An 18,891-nucleotide genomic window follows, 5' to 3' on the forward strand; every position below is an offset into this window, starting at 1 on the left:
GCTCTATCAAGGAGACCAAGGCCTCTAGCGTCTGTCGCTAGAGCACTTTTAGAGGTCAGAGAAGGGAGGTTTACCAGCACAGCACTTCACTAACTGGCCTCTGTTACACTCACTCCCCATCTGGGTCACGGCACCAATATAACCCCACTGGGATTAAACTAGTGACTTTCTCCATGGGAGTCAGCTGCTCTAGCCTCCTTGGTAAAGACCATGGCCTCTAGTGTCTGTTGCTATAGCACCTTTTGAGGACAGAGGAGTGAGGTTTACCTGCACAGCACTTCATTAGCTGGCCTTTGTTACACTCACACCCCTAAACCTCACTCCCATCTGGGTCACGGCGTCAATATAACCCCACAGGTCCTACACTACTCAAACCACTCCGAGTTGGGATCCAGTCAGCGACTTTCCCCATGAGAGTTGGTTGCTCTAACAAGTAGACTATGGTCTCTAGCATCTGTCTGTTTTTTCACTTCCCATTATGGTTTAATTAGTTGTTAAACAGAAAATATTTCTTTATATTACTATAATCTACTCGAAACATGACCCACGCAAAGGTTACATTTATTTCAAAATAAAAACTTTAATTTGCATTTATTTTTTCGTTCCAGCAAACAAATCTTTTTTTTTTTTTTTTTTTAAATCTTCAGACTATTCATGTACATTGCAGAGGGAATTCTGGAGGCAATACATCTTTCAGAAAAACAAGTCTGACCAGTTGCTCCAACAACATTTCAGTGCACTAGATGTCTAGTAGAAAAACACTCAATCTTACCACCAACCCCACAACAAACAAATCCATACAATTTTAATTCCCTGAGGATATCAAAGTCTGTGAAATCCTTATTTTTAAAAAGTCAAAAACAGGCCCTTGGTTTATGCAGCTCTAGTATGTTCAATAATTAGGCTGGTTTTATAATGTAACATGCATCATCTAAACCTTAAAACATTCAAAAGTTTGACTGTGAATTGCATTTTGGAAGAAACGTTGAAGTTAAATGAGCTTTTACAGAATATTGCACTTCGGATCATTGGTCAACAAAACAGATAAAACCATTGATATTTGCCTGAATGTCTGTTTTTTTTCTTGTTTAAAAATAAGAGGCCTGTTTAATATTTGATCATAGTTTCTGGTACAAGTAAGCCTCACCTGATAGAACTGAAGTAAACGATAATTGATCGACAGCTATGAATTGATGATATTATTTAGATGCTTAAGCAAAGGAATATCAGCGTGTTTCTCAGACTCGAAAGCAGCAACGCCTCAATCCATAAGAGAGGCGAGGAAAACTGGATAATTAGGCGTTCCCCATCCCGTAACTGGATCCCAGGAAGGGGAGGCACAGAAACCCTTCCCCTCAACTTTATCATCCAGACAACTGAGATGACATCCCACCGTTACCTAAGAGCAAGAGGAGAAAACACTTAAATCAACAATTCGCTTAGAAGATATGGTTACTGAAGCAGCGGAACTAAATGTTTAAACGGTCACGCTTAAGCTTCTAGTTAGTCAGGCTCAATTTCACACATTGCTGCGGTCAGACATGTCTGTGCGGTGCATTACTTAGCTTTGCCACAAGGGGCTCTACTAGATCATGAAATGCCAAACAGTCCCCTATACTGTAAAAGTGCTCGGTTCCAGATAATTGATGCGTGTTGAGACAACATGATGGAATTAAGTTAACTCAATTGTTTTACGTTCAATCTACTTACATTTGTAAAAACATAAGTTGTCCCCAAAAAAAAAAATAGTCAAGAATAATGTAGCAGATAATTTTAAATTTGAACAAACAGCAAACGTCATTTTGTGTGTGGAACAACGGTATACTTTAAAGTGGACCCCATACCAAATTCTGAGGACCACTCATGTCTGTTTGTTAGTTTAGCCCCAAGTAAACCACACATTTTTGGGTCTAAAAAAGATAGTTTGTGTGTCCATGTATCTCATTAAAAGCAAATGAGCTGCTACTCCTTTTAAAAAGAAGACGACAGTGCCTTTACTTGTGCCTCAGATACTTGATCATCAAACTAAAATACACTTGTCTATCTCTTTGATATTGATTGGGACACACCAAACTGACATAAAAGAATGAGCAGAAACAACAACCGACTGTGTTATTGTCCTAAATCAGCTGCGTCTGGTCCTGTCTAGACCAAAAAGACGTATGTGTTCCAGGTCTGCATGAGCGAATGTATCTTTCCATATCCGCAGGTGTATGAACAGACAGCATCTGTATGGCCATTCCACAAAGGGAAACCAAAGCTAGTACTGCACGCATACAAACCGTTAACATTTTCACAGTATGTCACGCTCAACACAGCGGGACTCGCTTGTGCCAATATTTATGATAACCCATGTCATTTGCAAATATATATAAGAAATGTAACACATTGACAGCCAGTTGTTTCCTGTAATTTATACATGTAATTTATATTAATAAATACGCTCTTATTGACACTAAATAATGCATAGTTGGATAAATACTTTCAAATGTGTCAAAAACTTAGAGATTAAACTGTCAAAAGAATCTGCAAACACTTACATCATAAAGACCTTTGCCTTGCAGTTTGTAAAGGCGAGGGTTGATGAATCCTAAGGAGGGAAGGCCCTTAAGGAAGCGCTGGTCATTTATGAGGGACAGAATACCACCTACTACTGGAGTTGATGCCTTTGAAAAAAAAAAAAAAGAGAAGAAATCAAAATATCATACTTTAATGGGTACTGTATTGAACTGAATTTTGTATTTAAATTGATTCAGCTCTTTGTACACGCCTGTTTAATACTAGTGATGATGGGTATCTTTTTTGTTGTCATTTTGGATAAAGTCTTTTCAGTTTTTAGAATTTAATGTTTAGAGATGGTGTGACAACGCGTACCTGTGTGTGCCGTTGATGTACCCTGATGCTTCTTACATTGTCGCAGCACCAGTGGCACTGGAATTCATAGGCTGATTCGTTACGGTGGATACCGGTTACATAGATACCGGTTTCAATAAGTTTATTTTCCCAAATCCTACTCATGTGATTGCTATACACACAACTTAAAAGGCAGAGAAATGCATTGGCTTACGACATCATCTGGCACTTTCACTGTATACGTTTACATGGACACCAATACTCGGATTTTAATATTATTAAAACAATACTCAGATTAAGAGTCTACCATGTAAACAGCGATTTTTGATTACCTTAAGGGACCACAGATACCTGCGTCACAAAATGTGGATGTTTTATCGTTCCATTCGGTGTGCGGTATCAAATTCCTTTAAAACAACACACTTCCACCAGTCTTTACTTATGTCCCGTTTCCACTGAGTGGTACGGTTCGGTTTGGTACGCTTTTATGGCCGTTTCCACTGTCAAAAAGCATACCGAGTCATCGTCAGTAGCCTAGTGGTACTGTGCACTGACATATAGCACCAACGTGCTCACGGCGACCCGAGTTCGATTCCCGGCTCGAGGTCCTTTGCCGATCTTTCCCCTCTCTCTGCCCCCAATGCTTTCCTGTCTGAATTCTCTACTGTTCTGTCTTAATAAAAGGTGAAAAACTCCTAAAAAAATTATTGGGAAAAAAAAAAAAAAAAAAAAAAAAAAAAAAAAAAAAAAAGCATACCGAACCGTACTGTACCGTACCACTTTTTCGGCACCCTTTCGAAAGGGTACCAAACACAAGAAAGGGTACCAAAAGGCGGAGCCACATGCTCAGCTGAACGCTATTGGTTTACAGAGATACGTCATTCGCTTGCGCAACAAGCCAGAATGAAAACAAAAAAAACCCGCCATGTTTGAAATACACAGCCGAGAGATTACAGCGGAATTATAAATGCATATAATAACGAACCATGGTCGATGTGGGCTCAAACAAATCTTGTCGTCGTCTGGATGAACAGCCACAAAGCCAAGTAGAAGAGCAGATTTACCCTGTGCCCCGTAGTTTTTTATGAGGCAGTCTGAGGCGCGAGCGGTTTCGCTTTCTTGCTAGTGCTCCCGGACTAATATGATACACCATTCATACACCACGCCCACCAAAAGGGTACCCTTGTTAGTGGAAACGCAAGCCTGATAAAGGTGACCCGTACCAAACCGAACCGTACCTTACTGTACCAGTCAGTAGAAACTAGCCATTAAAGGTGCAGTATGTAAGTTCGACACCCAGTGGTTGAACTAGGTATTGCACTCCTGGATCCAAAATGCAAGCGCTAACATGTTATGGTATTTTTTTCTTTAGAAGAGTCAAAAACTTACATACAGCACCTTTAATACTCACATCAAATACCTCAGTTTGTCATGGAGCATGAACAATGCGTTGCTGATGTAAGTGAAACATGCCCAACTGCAGTTAAAGTCGAAAAAATAAACCCAAAATGACATGAAACTCTGGAGGAAATGTGGATAGCGTGGTGACGCAATGATGTTAATCAATTTATGTGCTATAACATGTAAATTTTGACCATAAAAGAAACATTCAAAAAGCAACTCATGTAAACTCCTTAATCATATTTTTGTCTTATTCAGATTATGTCAAATAATTTATTCAAATATATAAAATATGAATTTTAAACTAACTATATTGTTCAATTAATTTTTTTTGTCAAATAAAAGATTTTGCCAGAGTCGTCCACCATACTTTTTGGCTCAAAATTATCAGTTCAGGCACCGGTACCATTTAAAAAGTATTAATTTAGCACTGGTATCAAAATAACCTCAAAGGATACCCAACTCTACACCCGATTCTTCAAAATATTAAGCAGCATCATGTGACATTGTTGAAAACTGTGATAAATTTGGCAGTTTAAAAAAAACAACAACAACTAATTATTCAAAGCATTTGAAAAATTATAAATGTATTTACTGTGACTTTAGATTAAATGAATGCTAGCTTGTTGAATAAAAGAAATTATGACTTAAATATCTCTCTGATCTTCAAGTCAAAACCCTAAACATTTAATTGCAATTTTGCATTGCATCTACAGTAAATAATTGTACTACATCCCAAATATGACAATGTGTACATATATTGTACATGATCTTGTAAGTGCACTTGCAAAATTTTTCTCTTGATATTATCTACTAACCGAAGTTCCAGAAACCCATGGTATGGGCACACGGTTGGAGACGACCCAGTAGTTGTCAGAAAGTGCAGCTAGGTCTGGATAAGCTCTTCCAGTGGTGTTGAAATACGTCTGAGGAGGAAGAGACTGAACACTCTTCAGATACGCTCTAACAGCATCAACCTACAGAAAACAAACACACACACACACGTCTTGATTTGTAGTCTTCACAACAAGCCAATAGTTAAACCCCCTCACTGAAATTATAATTCATTGCATGTGGAAAAGTGGTTTAAAATGACATAATGCTATAATACTCATACTTTTGCTGCATTATGCAAATCATTTGTAAACATGCAACCATGGACAGTTAGGCCCAGTAAATGTTTCAGCTAATACAACAGCTAATAAAATGTGTTACATTTAAGACCATATTTGCATATGTGATGCACTACTGTGCTGTGTTGTGATATACATACATCATGTTTATTCATCAGGTATATAATAAAAAAAAAAAAAAAAAAAAAAAAAAAAGCCGATACATCTTGAAACATCAGATGTTATATTGCTTAGTTTAAAAAATGCTACCTCCAAGACAAAAACGGGTCTCTATGCATACTAAAAAACTAATTAAAAGCTTAAATCTTAGCATGGTCAAATTGCGCATACTGACAATCAAATCACAAAAGTGTTATTTGACACTTTTCCCCCCAGTCACCTTACCACAACTCACTCTCAAAACTGTAATTAACATCATAGTGACCACAGCAACATTCTGGCATCTTTAGAATTTAGCATCCATTATTTTTGACTCGAGGACTCTTCGTGTTTGGCAGACACACTGCGTTTTGTTTATTTATGATACCGGGGCTGCCTTTTAGAGACCTCTCCTGGCTATGTCCTTCAATTAAAAGCCTTTTTGGCCTCAATTGGGTTTAGATAGAATAGATCTTTATTGTCATTGTTTTGAAACAACAATAGACTGTTTAGCAGCTTACAAGGTTTTGGCATAATAGACTAACATAAATATATAAAATAAGAAAAATGTGTTCCTAAATGCAATACAGCAAAACAAAATAAGTTGTGAACACGTCACCATTTTTCTCAGAAAACAGATTTCTAAAGGTGCTGTAGACGTGAAATTTTTCCCAAATGTTGGTAACGAATGTAAAATGAAATGATGCAGGGAAAAAGTTGAACACATGAAGAAAGAGAGATGTAGAAAGGCAGTGAAAGCTCAGACAGCAGCTGAAAACTCTCAGTATTTCTTCAGCAACCCTCTGCCATTCGTCATTGTAAAGGAATATTAGCTGCTTAAGTCCAACATCTACATTATCAGCAGAGATGTATAGTAACGAAGTAGAACTACTTCACTACTGTACTTAAGTACTAAAAGACTGTATCTGTACTCTACTGAAGTATTGTTTTTTTCTCCTACTTCCACTTTAACTTCAGTACATATTTTCGATGAGTTTAATACTTTTACTCCGATAGATTTCTGTGCTGCATCGTTACTCGTTACTAGGGGTGTCAAAATGATTGATATCGGTTCAGTAATAGATAACTGGTTATTACTTGCTGATGTCATTTATCTTCTATGCGCGATGTCGCCGTAGAATACTATGGCGAAGGAGGCGAGGGCGAGTAAATAACGCTCTTACTACACTGAAGGCGGCACAACACACGAGCCGCTATTTCACTACTACGGAGAAATGCTGTAAAACTCCATCTTTACCTCCCTCTCCCTCACTTTGGACATTTGACCCGTTGGCGTGTTTGTGAGGTAACTTCCTCTTCTCTTGGCTGTTAAAGCGATAGTGGCTGAGGTGCAAGTTTTCTCCACTGTGTCTATTATGGATTACCTGTGATAACCGCGTATTATGCACATACAGACTTTAACCGCGGCTGTTCTTCCCGCGTCACTCATCGGTGAACAGCGCTTTCCCTTCTAAAGCCGATTGCAGCCCTTTCTGTTGAGCAGGTGAAGACAATAACCAATCATTGTTATTTGATCATTGTTTGGAGTTGTTTGATGCATTCAGAGTGCTTTCTTTGAGCAGGTGAAATTAAGGGTACAGTTCATATCTTACTGCTGAATTAAAGAACACAATTGTGTTACAAATAATATATAAATAGATTTATAGATTAATAAAAAAAAATTCTTGTGTTGTGAAGAAAAAATCTAATTATGTATGGAAAGCATCGTCAATGCACAGAGATATCGAATTGAACCGAAGGCATGATAGTCGCAACCAAACCAAACCGCGAGACCAGTGTAGATTCACACCCACTCGTTACAATTATAGACCTTTTTCTTGGCTACTGCATGGAGGACACCATAGTGACCAGCATCTTCTGGTAGACTGTTTAGGACTTTTTTTGCCATTTGCGATCCGAAAATGGGTTTCAGTGGGGTTTCAGCGTTTTGAGTGGATTACGAAGTGTTTTTGTGACACACAACTTTGAAAGTTGTGTGGTAAAGCTGTTATAATCTGTCAGATCTGTGCTTCAAGCGCGAGAGAAAAACAGTATCGTAAGCCATGTTTCTTTTCGTTCTGCTTGATCACGTGCCCCAAAAAAGATATTTAAAATGAACAAAACAGTATGTCTTTTGACTGCTTTCTTTAATAACTACATTACACAATACTTGTACTTTTACTTTCAGTACTTAAGTATTGCAAGTAATTTATTTCAAAATTTAATAAAGTACAAAAAATGTTGAATACTTTAGTATTTCCACTTAAGTATGGTGCTTAGAGCACTTCAACTTCTACTCAAGTTACTTTTTTTGATAGAGCACATGTACTTTTACTTAAGTCTGAGTCTCTAGTACTTTATACATCTCTGATTCTCAGCATGATAAAGATGAAACCAGGGTGGACATTTCAGCAAGACAATGATCCAAAACACAGTAAAGGAAACTCTCAAATACTTTCAGAGAAAGAAATTCAAGCCGTATAATGGCCCAGCCAATTACCTGACTCAATATAAAACACACATTTAAGTTCAGGTTTGATAGATGAGGTCTACAGAACCATCAAGATTTTTTACACTGTTGAATTCTGTGAAAACCTGAGCAATTATATGAGAGGCATCTTTAAGCAGCAATCACCAAAAAAGCCTTTTATATAAAATATTAAACGCGTTTCAGTAGTTCAGTACTTTCTCTTTGTGACCGTTCATTGTTTTTACACATACTATTCTTTCATTTTTTTTATGTTTGTATTTTTTTTTAAACAAAATATTGTTCAAATCCAGGTCCTTTAGAAATAATTTTCCAAGGAAAAAACATGACATGTTCAATACTTATTTTCCATGCTGTATAGACAATGGTTAATCAAAGACAGTATAGCGCAAACTAAACAACTTAAAGCACTTACATTTATGTCAATAAAGCAGGAAGAGTGGGGCTGCAAAACATTTGCTTGTTTTCAGTATAAAGCAATTGGCTTTATTTTGATTCATTATGAGCTTTTTTTAGCAATATCTGGCAACACAATGCTTACAATGCTCTGTAATTTTCAGGCACACATGAAAGATGCACACTAGAAGACATTTTTAAAGGGATCGTTCACTCTAAAAATGAACATTTACTCATTGTTCACTCACACTCAATTGGTTCCAAATTCTAATGAGTGTCTTTATTCTGTTGAATACAAATGAACATACTTTGAAAAAAAAAAAAAAAAAAAAAAAAAAAGCTAAAAACCCGTGACAACTTACATCAATAGTAAATTGCAATAGAAAAACAAATACTGTGAAAGTCAATGGTTAAGGTTTTCTTCAAAATATCTTATTTTGTGTTCAAATGGAGAAAGAAAGTCAAACAGGTTTAGAAAGGGTGAGTACATGACAGTTTTCATTCTTGGCTGAACTATCCCTTTAAACACTAGTATTATGACTAAAAGAATTGTTCGTGAAATATATATTTTTTGTCACTCCTATAAAACCCAATGAACACACTGTAGACCGACTGATTTTTTTGCAGCAAGATAAGCATAGCAAAGAAAACAGGCCGATTGTGCTTTACCTGATAATTCGGCATTGGAAACACATTACTGAAGCCACCTCCGCTGATGTAATCTGTGACCTCATAGCTGAGTTTGAAGGGATTTTGAAAAGAAGTCCCACCCACAGTAGTCACATAGGGACTAGAGTTGGAAAAGATTCAAAAGATCAATTCACAGATCAATGGTTCATCAGTACTATACAGATTATTAAGAAGGCAAAATCCACCTGGAAGCAGGAAAACTTGGTCTGAAGGTATTTCTTTCTTTAGTCAAGTGTCTACAGCCTGCTCCACTGTCACCTGCATTGATATATACACAAACATCCAGTGTATGAGAACTAAAATTTGTGATTTTTTTTCTTTTTAGATTTCAAATTATAAACAAACATTAAAAAAAAAAAAAAAAAAAAAAAAAAAAAAAAAAAAGTTGCACCTTCAAGATGACTTTTGTTATCTTACCGGAAGCAAATAGCATGGATATCCCTCTGAGGCCAGCCTTCATGAACTCAATGTTGATGCGGTTCATGTAGGCTTCAGACAGGCTGTCTTCATCGTCTCCATAGCTGATGGTGTGAACCCACGGCACCGCAGACATGTTACTGATCAGCAGCATCCACTGGAGAAATGGCTCCTGAGACTCATGACGACCTGCAACGCATAGCACAGAGATTTTTACAATGCACGAAGTAGAAGAATCTGTTCAGAAACAGACCAGACTGATGCACAAGTCAGACAAAGACTGAAGTTGCAATAACCAGCAGAAATGATCCTTAAATGCAACAATATTACTAAAAAACTAATAAAAAAACTAAAATTGCAAACATTTACTAAAACTGAAATTAAATCAAATCTAAAATAAAAATTAATATAATTAGAACTATCAAAAAATTAAACTGTTTTAATTATAAAACTATAAACTAGAGATGAAAAAGCGGACAAAACAACAAACAAAAAAACCAAACACTTTCAAAAAAATTGATTTAAAAAATCAAATTATAAAAAATATAATTAATGCTACATAATCAAAAACAAAAACCAAATGATACAAAAAGTTTACATAAATTACATTTATTTATTTTTTAACAATAATTTGAATATACAATTGTAATTATTAAAACATTTAAACAAAAAAAAAGATACGTCAACAAAAAAAAACTTTGACAAGTTAATAAAAAAATGAAATTATATAAACATTTTAAAAACAAAACTATAAATACAAAAATATGAATCAAATTAAAAAAAACAAACAAAAACAATATAACATAATAAATAAATATTCAAGTTGTTCATTAAAAATACTTCAATATTCAAATAATACCACTGTGGATCTCATACCTGGATTAGTGAAGACCCATGTAGAGATGTTTGCTCCACTGCTCATGATGTACTCCACATCCAGACTGGCCTCAATACCAGCTTTCCCTCCTCCCTGAGTGCCCACGACCCGCTCCACAGCAGACATGTGTGTGAATCCACCAGCAAACAGACTCATGAACTCAGCCAGGTCAGCAGGGTGGTAGTACTGCTCCAAAAACTAACTCGTGTACAAGGTCAAGTTAGAGAAGATATTCGACAACCAAAAAGAAAATTACACTGAAAACGAATAGAGTATAAAAACAAATCTTTACCATATTTACCCAGTTGATTACACCAAGTATTGAAAACTAAAATATTGCTTATATTCAAATGAGGCACTGTTCAATTAAACATGCACATTTGCATACAATTCTTAGATAAAAATGGAAGCTAGATTAAAAATTCTCGTTTCTTTTTTTGTTTTCAAAAAAGATTTTACTTTGGGGATTTTAGTAATCTCACTTTTTCACTCCATAATTCTAAAACAAACTGCTAAGAGTGACATAAAATAACTATTTAAATAATAATTTCAGTAAAATAAAATGCTATAATTAATTTGCTTGATTATATATGTATGAACAAATCCCCTCTATAAAAAACATTTAATACCTACAGACAAAAACTGATCAAGTTTAAAAATGAAATTGAAAATTTAATTGTGTGTGATCGAGAAAAAAAAAAAAAAAAGCAAGTATGGATGTAAATATGAGAGGTGTACCTGAGCCACCGCCTGGCTGTTGTTGGTGGCAGTGCCCACATCTTTTGCCGTAAGATTGTAGCGGTTCCTGATGACCGCAGGAGTGACACCCAAATGATAGCCTAATATGGCTTGACGCGCTCCTTCCCAGCCTCTACTCACAACCTTGCCTTTTTGTGGAAAACGGTGAACTCCTCCAACTAAACAATAAAAAATATACAAATCATAAAATAAGGCACTTAAACAAGGACTTTTCATAAGGACCAGCTTATAACAGATATTTGGAATTATAAAAATAAATTATGAAAATAAATGTTATATTAAAAAAGTCAGGAAATAAAAATGTGATACTGATAACGCAAATGATCAATGTTTAATTAATTACTTGTCTATATGATTTATGATATTTGGAGTTTTATTATTTTCATGTATAGTAATTTTGTTGTTTTTGTAACATCTTTGTAACATTTTGTTGTTGTTTTCCAGTTTAAATTCTAGTTTTAGTCATTTTAATGTTGTTGTTTTTTTATAAATGGAATTGAGCTGATTGAGTTGCATTGATTAAGCTAGATGATATCCTTTTCAATCATTAAGTGCAGTAGAAAATAAAGAGATCTCAAACTTTTATAGAGAAGTGAATCAAACTGAGCTCCTTTGGCCACTTGCAGTGCACGTCATGTCTTCAGATGCATAAATGCTAAATCAAGCAAAGTTTAAAAAAAAAAAAACTGTGAGACTGCTGAATGTGATTTGTTTGGTTCTGTCAAACCTACACCTACACCTGAAGCTCAGAGTTTGTTCAGCATGTTTTATGCAGAACTGCAGAGAGGAACTAATGATGTCAGCTGCTCACCAAAGTCTAGATGCTGATGCACATCTTCATGAACTGAATACTGAGATGTCGACCTCAACAGAGTTTGTGTATTTTTACAGAAGCGGTGAAATTTACTGCCAGGGAGTAAAGCTTCAGCCACCCTAAAAAATAAAATAAAATAAAAGACAGAAATGAGAAACCCAAAAAGTAAATACATTTAAGAAAGAGAAAAACAATTCTAATATTTATTTATTTATTTATTGCCACATCAGCAACTTATGGCTATTTCGTGGCCAAATGGATATACATTAAACTATTACATGATAAAAACAAATTCGTATTATATAAAATAAATAAATAAATTACTTAGACAAATATATAAAATATAAATAGATAAAATTTACAAAAAAAAATTTTCAAAGTTAAATATGGTTTTTCAGTTCTATTTTTGATTAAAAAAAAAAAAATGTAAAACTCTTTCTGGTGGAACCTTTTTAAAAATGTCCATCAAAGTGCTCTCCTTATAAAAATTTTGTCTAATGGAATTTAAACTTCTACATTCCAACAAAATATGTTTGATGGTAAGAGCAGTCTGGCAGTTATTACATTTAGGTCAGGGGTGTCCAAACTCGATCCTGGAGGGCCGGTGTCCTGCAGATTTTAGCTCCAACTTGCCTCAACACACCTGCAAGGATGTTTCTAGAAAGCCTAGTAAGAGCTTGATTAGCTAGCCCAGGTGTGTCTGATTGGGGTTGGAACTAAACTTTGCAGGACACCGGCCCTCCAGGACCGAGTTTGGACATGCCTGATTTAGGTAATCCTTTGTTATTTAATAAATATGAATGTGTCAACCTAGAATGTCCGATTCGACATCTGGTATAGACTGTCTAACAATTCTAATATCACTGCTAACAATCGCAATATTTATCGAAACTATTTGAAACACTACTGATAAAAGGACCTGTCAGTTTTACATTGAGTGTTTCAGTCTGATGTAAAGCAACATCCAAAATGCACATATACATTTTTTGTCACACTTCATCAATTTGTGTCTGTAAATTTTAATTACAACACATTTTCTAAAGGTTTTTTTTCTTAAAACAAGTTTTTTTTTTATCCTGCACCTCATCATAAAAACCACCACTTCGATAGCTCTTACATACACCAAACTCACAGTTTTAATCCTATCTATACATGTCTATTCCAACATTTTTTACTGATCATACATAGATGTTGACATGCATTTATTTTTATTTTTTTCTGAATTATGATAAATAAAATGAGTTTATCGTTTTAAACCCCATGTGTTAAACCCCACTCCAATATGTCAAAATAAAAACAAGAGTTATAAACCTGACTTTATCCAATGATTGTTAGAAAGGTATGCGAATTAGAGCATATTTAATGAAGCTCTCATGACCTCATTTGCATATCTAAACATGACCTTTTAGAAAACACAAACCCAATTTAGCATTTGGTAATACAATGATCAGCTTGGAAAGTCTGCTGAAAACTATTATTTTTAACCTTCTTCATCTGCAGTGAAGTGATATTTTTGCTATGGATCGTGTAGAATTCACAAAAATAGTTCTTACTGCACAGTCATGACACACTGAAGGAAGTCCCGTGTTATAATTGTGTGACAGTTCATGACTCCATGACTCCGAAGCCAATTCTCCACCACCTTTTCGGTCAGCTGGGAAGGCCTCGCAAGAGCAGCGACTTCTTCCAAACTCAGATACTTCCCTAAAAAATACAAGAGGAAATAAAAACTGATTTCTTGGCTCTAGCGTTTCAATTGCAGGAAATGAGAGCCTCAATACCATATTCATGTGAATCTGGATCCGATACTAGTTTGAGTAACTCTTCCATCTTGCTCACATTCTGCTGCTTCAGCGCAAATGTAAGTTCCACTTCCTCCAATGGTCCAACCCGTCCAAGAAGTGTCCAGTCCCCAGGTACACTAAAACAACAGGGAACATAGTTAAGTTCTGTTTCAAAAGTAGAGAATGTGAAAATTGCACATAAAAAGACCTATGTATTTTATAGTTTGGACAAGGCATGTTATTATAAATATTATTACAATATTGATTTAAGCTGCAAAATATGATTAGTTTAATATACAATTCAACATTTTAGTGAATTACTTTATTGTAATTAAAGGGATATTTCACCCAAAATATTTTAATTCTCTCATCCTTCGCTTGTTTCAAATCAGCTTGAGTTCCTTTCTTCCACTGAACACAAAACTAATATATATATATATATACACACACACATACACACACACACACACTGAAGAACATTGGGGGGAAAAACATCAATTGATTTCCATCGTATTTATTGTTGTTGCTACTATGGATGTCAATGACTTTTTTCCAAAATTAAGAATATCTTTATCTTATTTTTTTTAAAGGAAGAATAAATGAGAGAATTTTTCATTTCACATAAGTTAGTTAATGTTAGTTTTAAAAAAACAGCAGCTGAACCTATTAGCTTGATTAAATAAACGCTCAGAAAGATTTCAACAAGTAACTAAACTATCACCTATGATAAATAAATGTTTTACTATTAATTCATTATCAGTTTAGTGAGTCACTGCAAAAAAAAAAAAAAAAAAAAAAGTTGTTCCAATCCCATTCGTTCATTTCATCATCAAAAAATGTAAATATTTTAGACCACTCTTACATTATACACAAACAGCAATGGTCCAGACATGTTCAGATGAGGAGTCAAAAACATTGTAAAAACATTCCACATGACTTCAGTTGTTCAACTGTAATCATATGAAGAACCAAGAACAAATGTTCATGAGAAAAAAAAAACGCAAATATCGGTATATTGTCTATTTCTTCTCTCCCTCATCATGCCATCAGGGTGTATATATACTATGGGTAGTATACGTATTACCATTAGAGTCAGCAGCACAACATGCAAGCGTTGTTTTAGTATTAGTATTGTCCATTTGAAATGAGAACCCTAATCTCTCTCAAGTTGTTTTATAGTCTTTTTCTGGCACATAAAATTGTTCTTGGAGTTTAATACGATGTCAGTTGAACCACTGAATTCAGATGCAGTGCTACTTTTGTGTTTTTGGTTCCTTTTCTGGACTTTAAATTTCTTGGTTTAATCTAAAATATCTTAATTTGTATTCTGAATATAAATGAAGGTCTCAGGAGATTGAAACAACATGAGGGTGAGTAAATATTAAGAGAAATAAAATTGTTGGGTAAACTCACATAAGTACATTAAGTTTTCAAGCACTTTGAGTTTTTGTAAAGTATGAATACAACAACATGAATTTTCTTAAAATGTCCTGTACATAAATATGTTTGTACATAAATATGTGCTTGTACATAAACATGAATAATAAAATATTCACTGGATTTTAAAGTACTATGAATAACAATATCATGCATGTTCCCAAGATCACAATGTAGCTACCGCATTCTTGAATATCGTCACATGTCTAGTTTGAACTTACACAGCATCTTGGTCAGCCTCGAGCAGCTCTCCATTGACGACCCAAATGAAGCTCAGCACAAAAACAGCAAACCTATAAAAATACAACACGGCCACTTTAAGAGTCCTCTTAAAAAAAATAAAAATGAATTATTTAAAAAAGGTCAACGGACGAGGACATCAAGAAAGTTACTTAACTGATTTAGTCTCTTTTCCTATATCAGATATCCAATCTAAACGATTAACATGCTAGAACGCAAACTAGCAGCTCACATGTGAACTCGTTTCTAGTCGAACTCTCTCTCTCTCTCTCTCTGTCCTGACCATCTGACCTCGCGGTGTGAACCGCAGTGTCAAACAGTCTCTACAATCATTAAACTAAGCCTGCCGGAAGATAACACTAAGCAAATAAAAAAGTAACTCACCACATTGTTTTCGTGTTCATGCACCTTGACAAACACAACACCAGTTCGTGTGTCCGAATCGGTCCAAATGTGCTGATCATGTGAGCGTCACGTGATCATCAGCTGATCTTTTGTTTTGATTGAGGAAGTGCATGTGCGGATAAATGCAAACGAAAACATGAAAAACAGAACCGATGTTATGTGTAACTTGTCCGATGTTATAAATATTTTTTAAATAGGCAGGTTTTGGGTGCTTTTTATGCAAAATTATACTTAGGTCATCTAGCCAAACCATGGTAAACAGTTTCTGCCAAAATAGTTTGCCATGTGGTTTTTGTTTCTATTATTCTAAACAATTCAGATATAGACAATCAGATTGGTTACTTGTTATCTAAAATAACTTTTTAAAAGAGCAGATTAAAGAATTAATTTAAGTTAATGACGTTTGGGCAAGTGTACTGAAAATGCCCATAGAGATCAACTGTGGGGTAAATGACCTGTTAATAAGCTTCTGACACTGCAAAACCAAACAAAAATGACATAATTGAGGTCCACTTTATATATAGTGAGTTGTTGGAAGCTGATAAAAGAACAATACTCTTTTTAGGGGGTTTAAATGGAGGGGGTTAATTATTAATGTTCCAAAAAAGGTTTAAAAATATTTAGAATGAACCTAATTAATAAAAATTATATTATTATTATTATTATTATAAAACAAACAAATAAATATACATTTTAATGGATTTATAATTTAATTCATAATTAAATAGTTAATAAAATAATGAGTTCAGAAATAGAAATTAAGGAGTATGATAATGATCCATGGCTGCTCCAGTGTATATTCACATATATTCTTTTTGAGATATCCAGTAATTGCGTATTAATCAACATGTACAAATTTGGATTTTGAGTTGAATAAATTAAGTTAGGGCAGCATGGTGGTGCAGTGGGTAGCACAATCGCCTCACAGCAAGAAGGTCACTGGTTTGAGCCTCAGCTTTGTCAGTTGGTGTTTCTGTGTGGAGTTTGCATGTTTTCCCCATGTTGGCGTGGGTTTCCTCCGGGTGCTCTGGTTTCCCCCACAAATCTCCAAAAACATGTGGTGTAGGTGAATTGAGTAAGCTAAATTGTGTGTGTGTATGTGTATGGGTGTTTCCCAGTGGTGGGTTGCAGCTGGAAGGGCATCCGCTGCATAAAACATATGCTGGATAAGTTGGCGGTTCATTCCGCTGTGGCGACCCCTGATTAATAAAGGGACTAAGCCGAAAAGAAAATGAATGAATAATTTGTTATTCGATTATGATCTTTGTTCTCTTTCTTCTTTATTCATTATCTGTCTGTTTTGAGAAAAAACCTCAAAGGAGGTACTAAGCCTTGAAGCCTATTCTGTGTGTGTGTGTGTGTGTGAGAGAGAGAGAGAGAGAGAGAGAGAGAGAGAGAGAGAGAGAGAGAGAGAGAGAGAGAGAGAGAGAGAGAGAGAGAGAGAGAGAAAGAGAGAGACCACTGAAGGTGTTCAAAAGATGACAGACTATTCCCAAGATGTTTTGGACATCTGACTTTCTGGCACTGGAGGAGTAGACATATTGTGTTTGGAGTTTCAACGTCATTAAAAGATATGCTTTGAATTTATTTGACGTGTACATGTGAAGCTTGTGTATGTTAATCTACGTTCAACCAACCAGAGTCTTTCTATCTGATAAAATGATGTAGTTAATGGCCTGACTGTACGTAGATCGGCTCATCAAGCGCCAGAAAGTCGGAGATGTCCAAAACATCTTGAGAATAGTCTGTAACCTTTTGGACACCTTTTCCTGAAAACAGTCTCTCTTTTGCCCTCTCTCTCTCTCACACACACACACATAAACAGAGAACCCATAGCCACTTCAAGGCCACTTCAAGCCTCCTAGCAGTGTTGTTTTTCAAAACATTCTGATAATGAATGAATTTTCTCAGAGAATGAAAACAGGAATCATGAACAAAAAAGTTTTTATTACTTTTAATATTTATAATTTACTTTATTAACTCAAAATCAGAATTATTAAATGCTGATTAATAACTACTGAATTACTTTAAACATATGCATTTGACGCTGGACCATAAAAAGTTATGTTTGTGGCAATAGCCAAAATGCATTATATGTTTTTTTATTATTATTATTATTTTATAACAAAAATCAATAGAAGAATTAAGTGAAGATCATCTTCCATGAAGAAATTTAGTAAACTCCATAACATAAATATATATTTAAAATATTTTCGTTAGTGATAAGCATTGCTATGCAGAAAATATTCCATATGTATTTCTATTATTCTGAAGATAAGAATAAGTTTTTTCTCCAATATTATTTTCAGTTCATCTCCTTTTCTAAAAGCATGACAATCTGTTAGTGATCAGTCTATTAATGTCCTCTGATTATGTGAAAAGTTCATAATAAATGTTCCTTTGGCTGCTTGAATGTGTTTAATGCGTTTTACTGACTCTACTGAACATTAGTTATTATGAGGTCAGAGAGAAAGCAGCAGAAATGTTCTTCCTGGCAAAAGCTCTATAGTTTGTAACCCAATAGTGCTATATATTATAATAGAGTGTTGGTTAATCCAGCCAGCAAATCAACACACAATCAGCTGCTTGTCGACGTGGATGAGCTGCACTATTTTAGTGGTGTAAAGTTGTATAAATGAAGTGTTCAGGTAGTAGCAATGGAAATAAGCTTTACTTGAATCTGCAAGGACATCACATTTCAGGCTGAATGATTTCGGACACATATTTCAGCTTAAGAACTTGAGCATGTGTTACCTGTAATAAAGTGATAATGGATAATTATGTTCCGGTAAGTGGCAAGTGAAAATAAGTATATGCTTTATAATCGTTTTAAGTTTTTTTTGACAAGGTGTAAATTGATAGAAAAATGGATAGCGTGAAGAAAAATAAATCTAAATCTATGCTATTAATCTACATTATTAAATGCATTCACTAATGGGTTGCACAGCTAAGGGAATATCACGTAACAGCGAAAGCCTTTATAGCTTTGTTGGTTGTATTTTTTGGTGGGGAAAAAACAAGGATTTTATATTTGTGTTTTAGAATTTAATTTTATTTAA

General features: G+C 34.9%; 1 protein-coding gene across 1 annotated transcript; it reads right to left on the minus strand.

Moving 5' to 3' along the window:
* Positions 1-560: 560 nt before the first annotated feature.
* Positions 561-15,908, minus strand: tpp1 (tripeptidyl peptidase I). The gene is made up of 13 exons (XM_056476602.1): positions 15,812-15,908; positions 15,409-15,480; positions 13,748-13,887; positions 13,520-13,670; positions 11,964-12,085; positions 11,132-11,310; positions 10,393-10,591; positions 9,517-9,705; positions 9,285-9,357; positions 9,079-9,199; positions 5,073-5,231; positions 2,541-2,666; positions 561-1,399 (listed from the first exon to the last, which is right to left on the minus strand). Exons 1-13 carry the CDS (start codon positions 15,889-15,891, stop codon positions 1,262-1,264), a joined length of 1,749 nt encoding a protein of 582 aa, XP_056332577.1. The 5' UTR covers positions 15,892-15,908; the 3' UTR covers positions 561-1,261.
* Positions 15,909-18,891: the final 2,983 nt, after the last annotated feature.

This window comes from Danio aesculapii, chromosome 17 (genome assembly GCF_903798145.1).
Source record: "Danio aesculapii chromosome 17, fDanAes4.1, whole genome shotgun sequence".
Taxonomy (NCBI): domain Eukaryota; kingdom Metazoa; phylum Chordata; class Actinopteri; order Cypriniformes; family Danionidae; genus Danio; species Danio aesculapii.

What these genes read in the sequence shown, in the direction of transcription:
- tpp1 (XM_056476602.1), bottom strand. Translation starts at nt 15,891, where the DNA reads ATGATCAGCACATTTGGACCGATTCGGACACACGAACTGGTGTTGTGT. An exon ending in CAGTGTGTCATGACTGTGCA is followed by an intron (nt 12,086 to 13,519) that starts GTAAGAACTATT and finishes TTTATTTTTTAG; the next exon opens with GGTGGCTGAAGCTTTACTCC. An exon ending in TTCCAATGCCGAATTATCAG is followed by an intron (nt 5,232 to 9,078) that starts GTAAAGCACAAT and finishes TGTTTTCTGTAG; the next exon opens with GTTGATGCTGTTAGAGCGTA.